Source organism: Ipomoea nil, unplaced genomic scaffold (assembly GCF_001879475.1).
Source record: "Ipomoea nil cultivar Tokyo-kokei standard unplaced genomic scaffold, Asagao_1.1 scaffold1421, whole genome shotgun sequence".
Taxonomy (NCBI): domain Eukaryota; kingdom Viridiplantae; phylum Streptophyta; class Magnoliopsida; order Solanales; family Convolvulaceae; genus Ipomoea; species Ipomoea nil.
In genome coordinates this window covers 759821-776412 of record NW_017617849.1, presented here as the reverse complement: position 1 = coordinate 776412, position 16592 = coordinate 759821, and the positions used below count along the sequence as shown (strand labels likewise).

The 16592-nt window shown below is 34.7% G+C and overlaps 2 protein-coding genes across 5 annotated transcripts; one reads left to right on the top strand and one right to left on the bottom strand.

Moving 5' to 3' along the window:
• Positions 1–1964: 1964 nt before the first annotated feature.
• On the top strand, positions 1965–5219 carry LOC109188201 (transcription termination factor MTERF9, chloroplastic). 2 transcript variants are annotated; one of them, XM_019338770.1, is made up of 7 exons: positions 1965–2431; positions 2912–2993; positions 3066–3244; positions 3326–4018; positions 4313–4727; positions 4833–4942; positions 5034–5219. In XM_019338770.1, exons 1-5 carry the CDS (start codon positions 2192–2194, stop codon positions 4625–4627), a joined length of 1509 nt encoding a protein of 502 aa, XP_019194315.1. In that variant the 5' UTR covers positions 1965–2191; the 3' UTR covers positions 4628–4727; positions 4833–4942; positions 5034–5219. The 2 variants fall into 2 exon arrangements, with proteins under 2 accessions (XP_019194315.1, XP_019194316.1); XM_019338771.1 differs by lacking the exon at positions 1965–2431 and adding an exon at positions 2667–2690.
• Positions 5220–7355: 2136 nt separating this feature from the next.
• On the bottom strand, positions 7356–11091 carry LOC109188200 (zinc finger CCCH domain-containing protein 18). Of its 3 annotated transcripts, XR_002055364.1 has the most exons (9): positions 10762–11091; positions 9319–10267; positions 9065–9232; positions 8789–8968; positions 8624–8697; positions 8384–8536; positions 8179–8296; positions 7532–8084; positions 7356–7479 (listed from the first exon to the last, which is right to left on the bottom strand). XR_002055364.1 is itself a non-coding variant. In XM_019338769.1 (8 exons), exons 2-8 carry the CDS (start codon positions 10254–10256, stop codon positions 8020–8022), a joined length of 1704 nt encoding a protein of 567 aa, XP_019194314.1. In that variant the 5' UTR covers positions 10257–10267; positions 10758–11076; the 3' UTR covers positions 7540–8019. The 3 variants fall into 3 exon arrangements, 2 of the variants coding, with proteins under 2 accessions (XP_019194314.1, XP_019194313.1); XM_019338769.1 differs by lacking the exon at positions 7356–7479 and having other exon boundaries at positions 7540–8092; positions 10758–11076; XM_019338768.1 differs by lacking the exon at positions 7356–7479 and having other exon boundaries at positions 7540–8092; positions 10762–11076.
• Positions 11092–16592: the final 5501 nt, after the last annotated feature.

The window sequence follows — 16592 nt, the reverse complement described above, 5'->3', positions numbered from 1 at the left end:
TCGATATGAGATCAACAAATCACGATCTCGACTTCGTGGGGTGGGAAAGGTTCTTCAACGTGTGCTTGGCTTCTAGGATGATGAGAGAAAGATGAGCCCTTCGTCGTGAGCTCAGGAAATCACAAGCATGTCCACTCGTGATAATACCAAGTCCTTCAAATGTGTGCTCGGCTAAAGCAGGACTCGATTAAACTAAGGTTGGCCACCTAACGTCGCACTAGGAGAATTGACATCTACATTAGCTCAGGCTCGGGCTCAAGTTCATTCCTCTTCTTTCATGTCGTGCCGATGGTCGGGGTAAATTGTCCTCCCCATCAACTTGAGCTAGCACTCGTGGCGACCAGGTACCCGCTGTTATGTTCGACCCCGAAGGGGGTGGGGTAAGGGTTTGCTTCCCTTGCACAACCCCATACTATGCCCCCGTGTCAAGTTAAGGGGGCTACACTACTCCTTGGAGCCCCTTAATGAGGTGAGTTAGCAAAGCTATAGCTTGTTGGATTGTGACCACTTCGTCTTGGAGGTCCAAGGGCGGAGGTGGGGCGATTGGGACCGACCCGCCATTGCAGTTGCTGTTGAGTTGGTCCCATGGGTCCCTTAGAGGTCGTTCTCGCTCAGGGTGAGGTGGGTGCTACGAGAGTTACGAGAGTCGAATGAATTGGACTTCTCCATTGCTATGGGAGATTGGTAGGTCAGAAAATAGAGAGCACGCTCGAACTCGTATGTCAAGATCTCAATGAAAGCACCCCTGATCGATTAAATTAACTCGGGTAACCCGAATTAACAAAATTCGATAATTAAAGAATAAATAAATGGATAATGATAAAGACAAAGGTATTGGTCGCGGTGACAAAGCTTATATTAAGACTTGAGTAATGTGATTACAAAGAGAATTTGAGATGTATTAACAGAACAACAATGAACGAATTTATACTAATCCACCCTCTAACTAGGTCCATCAGAATAGGGTGGGTGGTTGGGGACCTATTGATCGAGTCCATGCACCTCTGAAATGCCTACTCACTAGCTACCCCTAGACCACAGAGGTCGAGCCTAGAGCTCGACCTTAGACCCCAAAGGCACTGAGCACTAGGCTCGAGCTTGGGCTTGGTCTTGGACCCCAAGCGCCAGGCACCGGGCTAGGCTCTGAGCATTGAGCTCGGCCCTTGATACCACAAGGCTATGTGAGGTGCCAGACCCGAGTCGGACTGGGTTGCCTCACTTTCTTGCATAGGTCGATTTGTTCTGGACCCGCTCCCATATATCCATCATCTATACATATACAACACATCCCCATAAAACAATGTTCTTCAATTTTTAACCATTCTACAAAGATTTTCTTATATTATATTTGAAGATATGTTTTTTTAAAAAGTTATATTATCCTTCGAAAGCTTCATGTATTAATTACATGGTTAGAAAGATGTTATTACTTCTTCCCCCAAAAAGGTTAAATCACCAATCACAGAGATGGGCCAAAGGCTCCTCACATCCCGGTCTGACAGAGAATTTGGGAGGATGTAAATTACGGTGACTCAATGACTCAATATATAAAACTAAATGCCTGTGCACACAAGGGATTGCACTTTGGGCATAATTTCCACATTACCGCTGTCGAGGCTCGAACATTAATCTATTCTACCAAATATTATCTACTAAATCAGTAAGTTAAGTCCGTGCGGGTAAAAAGATGTTCTTACTTCTTACACGTTTTAGTCAAATAACCTTTTTAAATTTACACAAAAATTATAATTATATTTTCAATGAATAGAACTTTAAATTTAGATTAATGATAGATATAAAATTTCTACATTTAAACTTTTTACCTTACAAAACTAATACTGTTCATATTTTTAATGAATATTTAATGGAAGAATGATAATTATTTAATGTGTAAATATGATTGGAGTAATTTGTAAACATTTTTTTACCTAAATTTGTTCAAATTATACATGGAAGATGATAAACGACAGAAATTAATGGCGGTCGGCCCCGGCGTGACAGTAACAATCCACACCATGCATTCCAGAAAAGAAGAAGAAGATAAGGCAGAGTTGAAACTGCTCAGAAGAATTTTACATTTGAGGACAATAAAACCTCCATTTCTCAACTTCTTTCATATTCTAGGGTTTTAGAGTATATTCTCTGAATCTCTTCCCCCTTTTCGTACTCTCTTCCAAAAGGGAGACCAGCAATGGCGGTTCTTTCTGTCGGAATCGGCCCCTTTAGCCCTTCTCATTTCGACGGAAGACGTGCTGCCGGTAGAGAAAATAGTAGCTTCTCCAGGCTGAACCGGATTGTCGTGGTGTCTTCGCATTCAAATGCCAAAATTGTTAAGCCCAATCGTAAGTCTCGCCACGGCCGTGTGCTTTCGCCTTATGACTCCGACGATGACGGTAGCTTTGTCGACGATGATGACGAGTATGGTTCTGATGTGAGTTTTCGTCCTTTTTCTGTGAACTAATACCTCTTTTCTTTGGTTAAGTATTTCTCTGCATAGATGAAAGGGTGTAAGCTATATCATTGTTTAGTAATATTTCGTGATTCTATCTTCTAAGCGCAAGATGTTTATTCATTTTACGTTTTGTAAAAATTGGATTAAGCTGCGAAATTCTTAACAGGTAATTGCAGTCATATAAGTAAGTTGTTGTTAGTATCGAAGCAGCATTTATCTACTGATTGAAGCCATGAAGGTAGTTAACAAAATGCCACTAAATCGTTCCTAAGTGTGAGGAAATGAGGTAGAAAATTTCAAATGAAAAACATGGTGCTTTTGGTTTTCATAGTTGCTACAAATATTGTCTCTTTTAGAGGGTACTCTGTATTTAACAATTTTATTTCAAAACATCATAACCATGCTTGCAACAGTTGAGTTTGGTCAATGCTTTTAATTTGATCAGGTTTCTGTATGCAGGATGAGTTAGCAGCAATTAAAATTTCTAAAGCTGATAGGCAGCGGTTAAAATCTAAGAAGAACTCTACTGGTTTCATTCAAGGTATGTAGCTTGTTTTTGCAATAATATGATGGAAATCAAGCATCCACTTTACGTTATATGCGTCTTGAACAGGCAATCACAGGCATACAGAGTCTACATGGAATTCAGAACCATTTAAGTCGGGGAACCAAGGAAAGATGGGCATTAAGACTGGTGAAAGAACCACAGAGAAGAGAAAAATTGACACTTTCCATCATGCTACAAGTAGATCAACAGGCTCTAGTTCCTTGCACTCAGACGGCAAAGGAGAGGTATTAACTTTTAACATGGTATGCTATTAGATTTGACTTCAAATGTAATATGAGCAAAGCTTTTATCTTCTTGCATTGTAGGAGGAGGAAGGAAGATGTGTGAAAGAGAGATTTTCTCGTCTATCAGAAGAGCTAGGTTTGGATGAAAGATGTTTTCCACTTTTCAATTATCTCAGTACTTTTGGATTTAAGGACTCACACTTCATCCAGATGTATGAGAGGCACATGCCGTTCCTTCAGATAAATGTGGCATCTGCCCAAGAAAGGCTGGAATATTTGTTGAGCATTGGGGTGAAGCATAAAGACATTAGAAAGATAATCTTGAGGCAGCCTCAAATTCTTGAGTATACAGTGGAGAGCAATCTGAAATATCATGTTGATTTCTTGACCAGTCTGGGTATTCCGGATTCAAAAATTGGGAGGATAGTTACTGCAACTCCATCCCTTTTTTCTTATAGTGTGGAGAATTCACTAAAACCCACAGTGAGGTACTTGCTTGAGGAGGTAGGCATCAAGAAAAATGAGCTCAGCAAAATTTTGCAGTTGAGCCCACAAATTCTAGTGCAGCGAATTGACAGTACATGGACTACTCGGTTCAATTTTCTTACAAAAGAATTGGGTGCACCTAGAGATAGTATAGTGAAAATGGTTACGAAGCATCCTCAACTTCTTCACTATAGCATTGAGGGTGGATTACTTCCTAGGATTAATTTTCTACGAAGTATTGGGATGCGAGATTCAGACGTATTGAAAGTACTGACTAGCATTACACAGGTCTGCTTGCCTCCCAAGCCTGTTTGACATTTATGTTTCCTAGAATGCATATTATTAATGCTCACTGCTCAGGACATCAGGTCATGATGGATACTTTGGGAACACCATTTCTTCAAAAGATAACAAGTTCATAAAGTGATAGAACCTAACATACTTGGGAAAAAGAAAAATGCCCCTGATCCCCTTCTTAGCCGTTCTTCATACATAATTTTGAATACATAGTTTTCAATTTGTCTAGAACTTCCACAGAATATATCTTTTAGATTATAATATTGGTCTTCTCTTCAATTGCAGGTGTTTTCTCTATCGTTGGAGGGGAATCTGAAGCCCAAGTACATGTACCTGGTTAATGAACTTAAAAACGAGGTGCACTCCTTGACCAAATATCCAACATACCTAAGCCTGTCCTTGGACCAGAGAATTCGCCCCCGGCATAGGTTTTTGATTTCACTAAAGAAGGCTCCAAAAGGACCTTTTCCTTTGCGTTCACTGGTCCCAACTGATGAATGCTTTTGTCAGCAGTGGGCAGGGACGACCTTAGATACGTATCTCAATTTTCGACAGAGATTACTGTTAAAGGAATTTGCAAAAAAATATGAGAAGCGATGATGGGTTCAAACTCATTCCTAGTGTCTTCCACATGTGAAAAGGGATCTTTTTAATCCTGCTCTCAAGTGCCTAATTCAAAAATCTTTTCTTCACATACCTGGTAAGCAGAGCCACTAGATTTGCTATGAAATTTCATGAGATTCTGTTTTGTATCATTAAATAGAAAGGGATTGCATATATCACTCACAGTCTCTAATCTTTTCAGGGTCTAGCTAGGCTGTCTTATACAGTTCTTTTGTAGCTAAAGTGGATTTCTGCACATCTCTGGAGATTAATTAATTCAAACGGAACAAACAGATACCAATACTTTAGAATGTAAGCATTCCATTATTCACCTATATGATTAGGTCTATTGCATCCAATGTTATGTGGGTCTCTGCTGAAGATGAATGTTGATTTCATACAGGTACAGACATATATTGCAAGCCAAAATGGCAAATTTTCAAGTGAATTTCTTATGTTGAGAAGGTCTCATTTTAGGAGTTTTGTACTTCTTTTTCTTCTACTTTCTGTATGAAATTTTGACTTTCAATATGGTACATATTGGAATTTATTACCTAATAATTAAGGTATTTATGCTTCTCACCTCTAATATTCATATGTTCCCTTGATATCTCTTCTGAATCAGATGCAAATAAGCCACAGTTGAAATGAAGACCCTCTTGGTATCTACTTGCAAAAATCTTGTTTGAACACCCCCAGCCCAGCCCCCCACCCCCCCAAAAAAAAATACAAATAAAAAATTCAATCTTGTTGCTTGTGCTTCTTTAATAATGTTTGTTTACTTAATCTTACTACCTTCCATTGTCAACTACAATGATTAGTTGACCATAAAAAATGAGGTGTCTTGTATTTGATTTATTGCATTTGGATTTTGGAGTCTGAGAGGATTAATTACTACTGTATGTTAGATATTTCAATTTTTAAGTGAAAAAACCATTGGTTTGGTGCCTGCTGACTTGGCAGTCGGCCATGAGGATTATGTTTGAAAGGATCACCATACCAAAAGAATAATCATTGAGTTGATTGGTTGTCAGGTCTGAGCTGTACAATCTGTTTTAAAATTGATTGATTATTATTTTTAATACTCATTCTTATCCTTAAGACTCCCTTTTTCAATATATTTTAAATTAGTGTTTCCTTAGGTTCAAGAGTTCTTTATTCTAGAACCTACTATTAATTTTGTTTCTCTTGCAAAGGCACCATTTTAAAATGAGAAACTATATATTTGAAATTGTTATGTTGTTTTTATTTTTTGGATTAAAATATTAAAATGAAATTTTGTTTTCCTATTTACTTTAAATAAAAATTTCAAAAATGATCAACAATTTACATATTACGTGTCTTTGACTGATTAAATAAAATGAATTTAGTAACTAAAGAAATGAATTATTTATTAAAAAATTTTCAAATTTATTTACTAAAATTATTTTTTGAAATTAAAAAAATGGAGAATCAATTCCCACTTTTTATAGAATTTCAAGAAGAAAAATACTACTTGAATTTTTAAAGTTCTATTTTCTACTTTTACTCTTACACTTAAAATTTTTATGTTAACATTTTTTCCTTATATACAGAATGAAGATAATTTATCCTCTGGGCACATCCGGAGTAGAACTTTAATCCCTTGCAACAATATAGAGAGAGATATGATATTAGAATGAAGAGAAACTATAATCCAATAAAAATTGCAGTTGTGATTTGCGGAATCCAGTGTGTGAATGGGAGTTGTTCCCGTAATTTGCGGGGCATATCTGTCTGCCACTGCATCTAAATAAATTTGAGTCCACATATTACATATTACATATTACATATACAACATATACATATTATTGTGTTGGACCACAAGACAACAACATAAATAGGTGTAAAGAAAGAAAATAGTTCTCTTTTTTACCTATTTGATTGTCTTTCGCCATTTATAGCTGGTATTTCTGTGGCTCTCCCTAATAGTTAATGGGAGTATTTAGAACATTGAATTTTTTATTTAATAATTAATTAATGCATAAATATTGGGAATCTAAAATAAAATCTGAAGAATTACACAATATTTAATTTTAATTTTAGAGAAGATTTTATTTGTGACTCCATGCCCATGCTAAACAACCCTAAAATTGTTGTCATTGCTATAGTCCAATAGGCAAGGCAATTAATGAATCACAAATTTCCTTTTCCTCTGTGATATGATATGAAAATGTGGCCTCTATTTTAGACCTGACAAATTCTTATCCCCTCATGCACCGTCGCTTTCCCTTATTTTTATTCAACCACTCTACCTACTCATAATCATTAATTAAAAAATATCACCAAATCTAATATTATTCTTATCCAAAATCTAATTTTTGTCATGTCATCTCACATCATAACAAACTTCATAAACAAAACTCTCATCTAAATAATCACTTTTATTATCTCACTCCCTAAATTTAATCACTAATTATCACAAGTTGTAATTTTGATTCTTAATTAATTACAAAAATAGTTATTGTTAAAATAGTGTACTTTGATTCTCCTAAAGTGACTAAACGTATAAAAATTCAGGGACTGATAAATCAGTAACTTAAAATAAGAGATTATTAAAATAATAAAAGATAATAATAAAAGACACAATTAGAATGTCCAATCAATCAAGTCAAGTTAATGAACAAAACTTCAACATGCCAACCACCAATTATTAGTATTGGGCAATTGAGTACAATGAACTAAGCAAAAGAAACAAATGAATGCTGCAGTACATTTGTCTATATGATAAATTGCAGCTGTTTCTACAACAAATGACAAAACACAAAAAAGGCTGCTGCAAATGTAACCAAACAGCACAAACAAAGTCACTGTCCAACGTTTGAACTAATCTCATCTCAAACACAACACACACACACACACATATCTCCAAGTCATTCCAACACAACATCTAGCAGCAAAAAATGCACTACCATTCATGTTAAACAGTGAGTTATTCAGCACCTAAAGATTTTTTCGGTGTTACAGAGACATATATTTCTCTATCTCTGAACCATTGCCATATGTAACCACTACTTTCTTTCATCACTACTGTACATTCTTCTCTAAAGATTTTTTGTTTCGAAAGAAAAACAAAAGACATCCTTCTTTTATGCTGTCTCTAACATACCAAAGAAAAAAAAAACCTTTCTGTTATCATGTTCTTTCCTATGTATTCTTCTCACCCAGGTAAAAGGCGGGAAGATAAGCCTCACATTCTTCTTTAGCCGTATGTACTTGCTTTGCAGGGGGGAAACCTCTAAAACTCGCAAACCGAGAACTTCACAGGGAAAATAGTTCTGTATCTTGTGTCAAACGTAAGATCAGATGGCTGCCTTTTCAACTAGTCTTACCTATCAGACGAACGAACGACTTGTTATGTGTCATTTGGCCTACATAACTGCAGAGATGCTGGTCGGTAACGCAGACGCAAAGGGGCTGTCCGGGAGATTAATTCCTGAATTGCTGTACATTATCATCATCATCTCATCATTAAAATAAAGTATTAAACCGAAGAATTGGTGAGAAAGGAGGTTCCACGGATTTCGTACCTGTCGTGATCATGGTATTTTGTGCCTGAATATATTTGGTTATTATCATCACTTGAGGAGCCGCCGCTTGGACCATCCAACTGGTAGAAATCATCGGCAGATGTGAGCTTGGAATACTCTGCAAGAAACGAATGAAAAATGATAAAAACAATTTAGGAAATGTGGAATTTAATGTCGAATAAAACCAAATCTTATGGCACTACACCTTCAGACATTTTCAGATCGTCCATGGAATTGCCAAAGAAGGAATGATTAGACAACAGAGGCTTTCGTGCTAACTGCAGCTGCGAGAGTTGCCTTATCTCAAGTTCGAGAGCATGTTGTTCCTCGAATCTCCTTAGAAATTTGGAATCCAATCCTATAATCAAATATGAAACACTTACAACTAAACTTATTGGAAAAAAATAATAATTTAATTATGCAAAATGAGAAGCTAAAAACAAACTTGATTGATTCTCAGATTCAAAATCGTTGTGAGAGCCGTAATTCATTGATGGATCAATTTTGTCTTGAAATTTCCTGCAAAAGAGAGCAAGATACATCATAACGCAACGTCTCGAATAGGTAAATAGGTAAATCAGGGCTCGATTCTCAGCATTTGGAGTAAAACCTTTCAATAGGCTTCGACTTTTCTCTATATGGTTTCACAAGAACACGAGCCCCACACACAAAATGCGGGTTTCCCTTGTGCAAAACCGTCTTCACAGTATCAGAACTTGCAAAAGTAACAAAGCCAAACATCCGTTTCTGCTGGCAAGGAATTCTCACATCCTGAACAGGCCCGAAGGCACTATGAACAAAACCGAGAGTATATCAGTTAAAAAAAAAATTACAAGGTTCTGAAATAGGTGGGCAAAGTAACACTTCAGTATGATAATTGTTTTACTTGAAGTAATTGGAGACATCTTCCTCCGTAAAAGTGCTCTCCGCGGGGAAAGTGAGATATATTTGGCGAGAGCCACTGACAATAGGACCGGGATCATTCCTTTCACCCCGGAATTCAATGTACTTGGGCGCATCTTCAGCCAGTATTACAGAATGCTGCCCGTGAGGCCTGTAGTGTCGAATAAATTTACTAAAGTTACAAGTGCACTTACTAAACCAAATAGGTGAGCAATGTAGGAAAATGTCATAAAGGACCTGTCAATCAAACGAATACTGTTCTTCAACCGAGCAAGAAGTTTAGTCAAATTATAGCCAGCTTTACCGTGTCTCTGGCTCTCAGTTAGGTACCCTTCAGCCTGAAGGGTTCTTCCATATTTCTCATAGTACATCATAGGCAGAGACGCGATTGAAACCGGGCTGCCTCTTCTGGATTTCAAGAGCTCTGTTATCTCGAGCTCTAATTTCTCGAGGGACCCGGGGGAGAAAACTTGATCATCGTTACCATTATCGAACGCATTAGAGCCATACATCCCCCTCGGGTAGTTGTCCGGGAAGGGGTGTCCATGTAAATACCTACAGTTACTGCCATGCTTGCAGAACCCTTTGCTGAAATAATGACAGGCCTTGGGCGGAAACTCGAGAACAGCCGGAGAATTCCTGCGCCCCCTCACACTAAACCCAGGCTCCGGGTAAACAAAATCACTCGAGAAATCAAAGGTCCCAGAATTAGGCGATTCCTCAAATGGCCCCAGCTGCTGCTGGGGCTTGTGGGGTCCATAATCATCATGGGGCAAATGCGAAAACTCAGAATTGTAGACCATCTGCTGCTGCTGCTCGGGCACCGGAGGCTCCCAAAACGGAGCCGTCACACGAAATGAAGCCGGAGACGGGAAGGTGCGTGCCAATGGGGGCGCAATCGAGGGTAGCCTAAAGGAAGGGTCTGAAATGGGGACTTGGTTCATAGAAGGCGAAATCGGGGGCGAAAGACATGAGGTTGAGGGCAATTTAAGTGCAGTTTTTGCCTTGTGTATCAGTTCATAGATCAAAGTATCAGGCCCCATAGCCAACCTAATGATTTCCTGGTCAGGGTAGTCCCTCAAGTACATATACCCTATAATCTTCATTGTTACACTTTCTGGTTCCAATTTCAAGATTCTCTCATGCACTTTTTTCACTGCATCAAATTTATCCATTGTACAGAAACCTACAGGATACATACATACATATATACATACATTCAAACCATATCAGAATCCACCAAAAAACACCCTTTTCTTCCCCAACATCACAGAGATCAAAATCAAGGTCTAGATTCATTCAAACAGTGAAAATGGAAAATCTATTAAAAAAAATAAAAAAAAATTACCTATACAAGGGCATAACTAGGCTGATACAAGTCCAAAATGCTGTAAAGAGGAGACTTCATACCAAAATAGAACAAACACACAAGAGAGAAACTGTTTCCCAACACATAATTACCCAAAGAGGACGCCATGAAAACATGGCTAAAAACACAGTCAAAGAGAAGAAACAACAAATACCTTAATCTACTCGAGAAAATTTAACAAAAATCCCAAGAAATCATTTCACCGAGTCTAGAGGAAACAAAACTATACAGAATTACAGAGAAAAAAAACAGCACATGAAAGACTGAGCGAACAAAAAATAATAATAAATAGAAGATTGAGACATACCTATCCACGAAAACCTTTCAGTGTTTTGCAAGAAACCGAACAGTCAAACACCACAACCAAGTAACTGAAACCTTAATTGCTTGCAATCATATGGTTGCTTGCGACCATGAATTTCTCCTTTTCCATTTCCCTCTAAAGAGCCCACTCAACTAACTATACTATATTATATATATTTGTGTATGTATGTATGTATCCTCTACACATTCAAACTTCCGCGTGTGCCATAAAAGAAAGAAAGAAGGGGGGAGAGGAGAAAAAACTGAAAAGTGTAGAATGATGATGAGATGAATATAGAGAAGTAATTATAGGAAGAAATAAAAATGGGAATTTATTAACAAGGAAATTTGAAATTTACAGCTAGCAGTGTTTAGTTAAGATTTTCCTAGATTCACGTAATTGTTGAGGACAACTCGGGTTACCCATAAAAGACAAAACTGCCACTTGAACTATGTTCATATTTTGAGGATTTGACCAAATAAAATCACTAAAAAATTATATTATTAATAAATAAAAGTAAATATGCTTTCGGAAATTACAATGTAAGGAAACTGGAAAACTGTCTGTCATGTACTTGTTACTTGGTCTTTTCAGTTACCATTTGACTTTACTTACACACATATATGTATGTATCTGTGTATAATTTTCAAGATTAGAGATGAAAAACTGTATCCAAACATCATAATTTTTTATTATTATTTTTTTCCTTTTTTGGTGTGTGGTTATGAATTGATTAGAGAACAGTAGAGAAGAATGAAGGTGCACATGATTGCTTCCTCTCAATTGTGTGTTTTTCTTGTTTCATACAATGGGACCCACCTTAAGTAATCATTAGTGTTTACCATTTGTACTTGTTACTTTTGAATAATCATTAATTGTATTTTGTTAATTTTGAATAACCATTAATTGTATGTTGTTAATTTTGAATAATCATTAGCTGTATAATACAAATCATGTGATGAAAATATATATTGTGAAAATAAAAATGATCGGAATTGAGTTATTGTTTGGTTTGTTTTGTGGTGGAGTAGTGTTTTGTTTGGTATCATGTTACATGAAACTGTATCCACTAGTTAGCTGGAGGCTGGAGGTGTGCATTTGGATGGATGGGTCATTTTCTTTTCTTTAAATTGTTGGAAAGTAGAGATATTTGGGAGGACCAGTTTGATCCCAGATCACTGACAGGACCACACTCAATTTATCCAGTAAAATTTAAATAATTAACAAAAAAAAAAAAAAAAAAAGAAGTCCAAGGGCAATAGTGGAAAGGGAGATGAATAAGTTGAACGTTTTGAGCGGCAACATGATAGGGAAAACTGGGATTTTATTTAACTGACTGAATACATTTTGTGGGAAAGTTTTTTTTTTTTTTTTTTTTTTTTTTTAAATACAGTTGAGAAAAGAAGGGATAGTTTGAGTTGATCTAGTAATGTGGCAACTCTTTCCCTACTCTTTCTCTCCTCTTTGACTCTCTTTATTTCCTTCTTTCTGGTTTTGACTCTCTACTCTCATGCCCCAATAACATAACTGCCCCAACTCATCAGGCCCCGCTACATCTCTTCTCCATCCCACATTCTTCAATAATTATTATTATTATTATTATCATTTTGGTGGCTAGATAAAGTGAATAATGCTTCTTTTAATTCAATTTAACAGAGATCCTACTTATATAATTTGACTTTTATATAACTGAAATGTTAATTATTTTTTTCCAGTTGCAGACTAGATTGACCCATTATTAGGTACCTGGGATTTACCCCTTTTATCAGAATTATTATTATTATTATTCCTGCCCTCTGATATTGTGGGGCTTTAAGTATTGGTCTTAATTGTGGAATTAAGTTAAAGGTCTTCATTCCCAAGTGGAAGATCTTTGTCTAGAGAGCTAACCACTACAAATTTATACTAAAGAATGAAGAGTGTAACATTAACATGCCCAGATGAGAGCACAATATATGAAGACAGCTTAGCTTGCATGCATTAGTATGTGGACTGCCCATTGCAAGGAATGGTACGGTGTTGATTTTAGCAGCTGCGCTGGTTAGTTGTGGTGGCCGGAATTTGGCGAGCAAGAAACGAATGAAGCAGTATGGCCGGGAAGCCAAAGTTACGTTGCTCGATCATATCGATCTCCCCCGCGGCCCGCGCTTGGAGCGAGGTCGATCGGCGTCTCTCAATTATTGTATTATATATATATATATATTAAAGTTTCAAATCAAACAATCGAATTAAGTCCCAAACAATTTTAATTTATGATTAAAAATGACACATTTTTAATGATTGATGATCAAATAAGATTGGGTTTGATTAAATGATCAAAAGTTTATAGTATAATAATATAACTAGTAATTCATCCGCGCGATGCACGGAAAAAAATTATGTTATTATAAATATAAATAAAAAAATAGAAAAAATAAAAATATTTTAAATTGTTTAATATAATAATATTTTCGAGCTTCCATTGGTTAAGTATTTATTATTTTTATAGAATACAAATGGTCTTGGACTTATAAAATGACATTTGAGTTTATGGAATGCCATGTGCATAAAGAATATATTATATAATCATATAAAAAAATGTGTTCAATTAGAGTTTAAATTTACTCATACAAATTTCAAATTTTGTATGAGTAAATTTAAACTCTAATTGAACACATTTTTTTATATGATTATATAATATATTCTTTATGCACATGGCATTCCATAAACTCAAATGTCATTTTATAAGTCCAAGACCATTTTTGGAGATAATTCAAATGTATTTTTTTTTTCTTTTAAAAGTCCTAAGTTTAGACATCCAGAAAAACATTAAAGACCCATACGATATATACATTATATATATATTTAAATTTTTATTTATGGCTTAAATGATTTTTTTTATTATGAAGTCCAATAATGTTGGTAATTAATTGTAACATTAATTATTTCCCAACCATATAGCTTTATTATATGTAATGTATATATATATATATATATATATATATATATATATATATATATATAATTTGACTTTTAACAGAGATCCTACTTATATAATTTGACTTTTATATAACTGAAAGTATATGTTCTTCATTCGTGTCCCACGGCAGAGTTCAACCAGGGAAAGGATAGTATAGTAAAGGTTGGGAATTTTTTTAAAAAAAATGTTTCAAGTTGTTTTCATAATTAAAAAGAAAGTTATGGGATGTATTTTCTAAAAAGAAATGCATTTAAGGGTTTAATTGAAAATTTTATATATATATATATATATATATATATATATATATATATATATATATATATATAGCGTTAATTTTATTTTTGGTCTTAAATTTATAAGTGACACTTCACTTTTAATCTTTTTTAATCATAACATATACATTTGGTCCTATAATTATTATGACATGACCATTTTGGTCATCCATCAACAAAATCGTTAAAATATCGTTAAATGCAAATACATTTCGATCATTTTTATATAAAGTGAGTTGATCTAGCTATATTTTCATGTTTGTTTTTTTTGAAAAAAATCATAATTGATGACCGAAATATTTTTGTATTTAATCACATTAAAACTGTTTTGTTGATAGATGACAAAAAATGATCATGTCGCAATAATACTAGGACCAACTATAGATGTTCTGATAAAAATTAAACGGACTAAAAATAGACTAATACCTATAAATCTAGGACCAAAAATAAAATTAACTCTTTTAGGTACAACAGAAGATAATTAAGGGTCCATTTGAATGCTTACAAAATGACTTTCGAAAGTTATTTTTGAATTTTTCAGTGTTTGATTATGAATGAAAAATACTCATTCTATTCAAAGAAAAAAATAATTCATTTTAGAGGAAAATGTCTTCCTAGATATTTACTTAGAATGCATTTGTTGGATTCCTATTTCCCACTCACCTTTCTCTTTCTGAATAGTGTCAAATGTGCAAGTTAGTCTACTATATATCTGGTTATTGTTTAAATTTGATTTGATTGGACTAATCCGGTTAAATTATAATTGGATCAAATAATAAAAATCTTGACTCATCCCGACCTATAACTCAAAATATTAAAAAAAAAAACATTTTAAATTTTTTTCTTATTTTTTTTAGTTTAGATTTATTACATTTATTAATAACTTATTAAAATATAGATTGGATTGGTCATACCAAACAATAAAAATCTTAACCTAACCCGCAACACAAAAATTTAACTTTTTTTCTTCAATTTTTTTTAGTTCAGAGAATATTTATCAAGGTCTGATTAAATTAATATGAAACGGGTTTGGTCAATCTAAACAATAAAAGTTTTGACATTACATGCCTACATCCCCCAAAAAAAAGTAAATTTGTTTTCTTCAATTTTATTTTATTCCAAAATTATTATGTTTATCAATGTATTTATTTTTATTATAATAAATTACAAATTAAAAATTATTATATTATAACTATTGTTAATCTTTATAACTATTATAATTTTAATTTATAATTATATTTTAATATAAACAATAATTATTATTATCATTAAATCAATTAATGTTTTATAAGAAATAATTTTGTAATGAATTTATGTTCATGATTTTTAAAATAAACCAAACAAGAAAAATTACGCGAGCAGAATCACAATTCGTCCTTCATTACTTTGGTTTTAAGAGAACGGATGAGAGGATGTCTAATGATGGATATATATAATAGTATTTTCATAAGCTGTTGAGATATACGATTTTTGACTAAGCTAAAGTAGAGTTTACGAAAGAATTTTTTACTACGTATATACCATAAATTTCAAGTTACTCCCTTAGAGAATTTTTCATAAAAGTAACCTGAGAAATTTTACATTTTCTTATATTTCAAAAGTTCTTGTTTGATTACCCTTGTTACTTAGTAATGCAAATCGAAAACTTTTAGGATAGTGTTTTTCACATGCTTGAATAGGGAATACAGTAATGGAGTGTTTCCTTTTCTTTTTTTTTTTTTTGAAATAAAAGAGCTAATTTATTATTCATACGATGAAAAGTTTACAATAAGATTGATGGAATGATAAAACATTCTTACAATCAGACATTGAAACAAATTTCCAATGCTACACGAAACTTGAATCTCTGCCTGTTTTTCAAGATTGAAGCTGAATTCATTTAGAGAACCTAAAGCTTCTTTGATATTGTTAATGATCTTGCTACCCAAGTCTGACTCTATTGCGGCTCTTCTGTTCATAGACAATATCTCCATTAATCTGAACTGCATATCAAGGTTCAGATCTTCTTCGATGCTCGGGACGAAGCAAACATACTCCATTATTAGATAAATGGTTTCACCTTATGAAAAAAGAACTCGCCAAATAAACTAGAGGAAAACTCGCTAAAGACACGAGAGGAAATAACTCGCAAACGAAACGAGAGGGAATAACTTTAACAGAACCAACATATGAAAACCAAATCCAAAACAAGCCAAAACAAATCCTAAACACCAAACCACTCACTAGTGTGTGTGTGTGAAATTTATTGAACCGCTGAAAAAAGGTAAAGAAGCTTGGATCTGGAGTTGGAAATAGCGAGGGACGGTGGTGAAGGAGGAAGAAACGTTGGTGAGGGGCTGGAGGAGATGAAGGCGATGGAAAAGAGGCGGGAAGAGGTGCCGGCAGTGGATGAGAGGCCGAAAGACAGGCGGTTGATAGACGGTCAGAGTAGGGGAAGAAACGAGAAGAGGCTGGCGCCGCCTCAGCAAAACGAGCGGAGGCGGCGACCGATCAATGGAGGATGAGGGAAAACCCTTGCAAAGAGAATATTAGGTTGAGTTTTTTTTTTTCTTATACTTTCACAAATAATCGTGTTTTACCTCAATGGAGTGTTTCCTTGTTTGTACT

What these genes read in the sequence shown, in the direction of transcription:
- LOC109188201 (XM_019338770.1), top strand. Translation starts at nt 2,192, where the DNA reads ATGGCGGTTCTTTCTGTCGGAATCGGCCCCTTTAGCCCTTCTCATTTC. An exon ending in ATGACGAGTATGGTTCTGAT is followed by an intron (nt 2,432 to 2,911) that starts GTGAGTTTTCGT and finishes TTCTGTATGCAG; the next exon opens with GATGAGTTAGCAGCAATTAA. An exon ending in CTCTACTGGTTTCATTCAAG is followed by an intron (nt 2,994 to 3,065) that starts GTATGTAGCTTG and finishes CGTCTTGAACAG; the next exon opens with GCAATCACAGGCATACAGAG.
- LOC109188200 (XM_019338769.1), bottom strand. Translation starts at nt 10,256, where the DNA reads ATGGATAAATTTGATGCAGTGAAAAAAGTGCATGAGAGAATCTTGAAA. An exon ending in CGATCTGAAAATGTCTGAAG is followed by an intron (nt 8,297 to 8,383) that starts GTGTAGTGCCAT and finishes CGTTTCTTGCAG; the next exon opens with AGTATTCCAAGCTCACATCT. An exon ending in AAATACCATGATCACGACAG is followed by an intron (nt 8,093 to 8,178) that starts GTACGAAATCCG and finishes GATAATGTACAG; the next exon opens with CAATTCAGGAATTAATCTCC.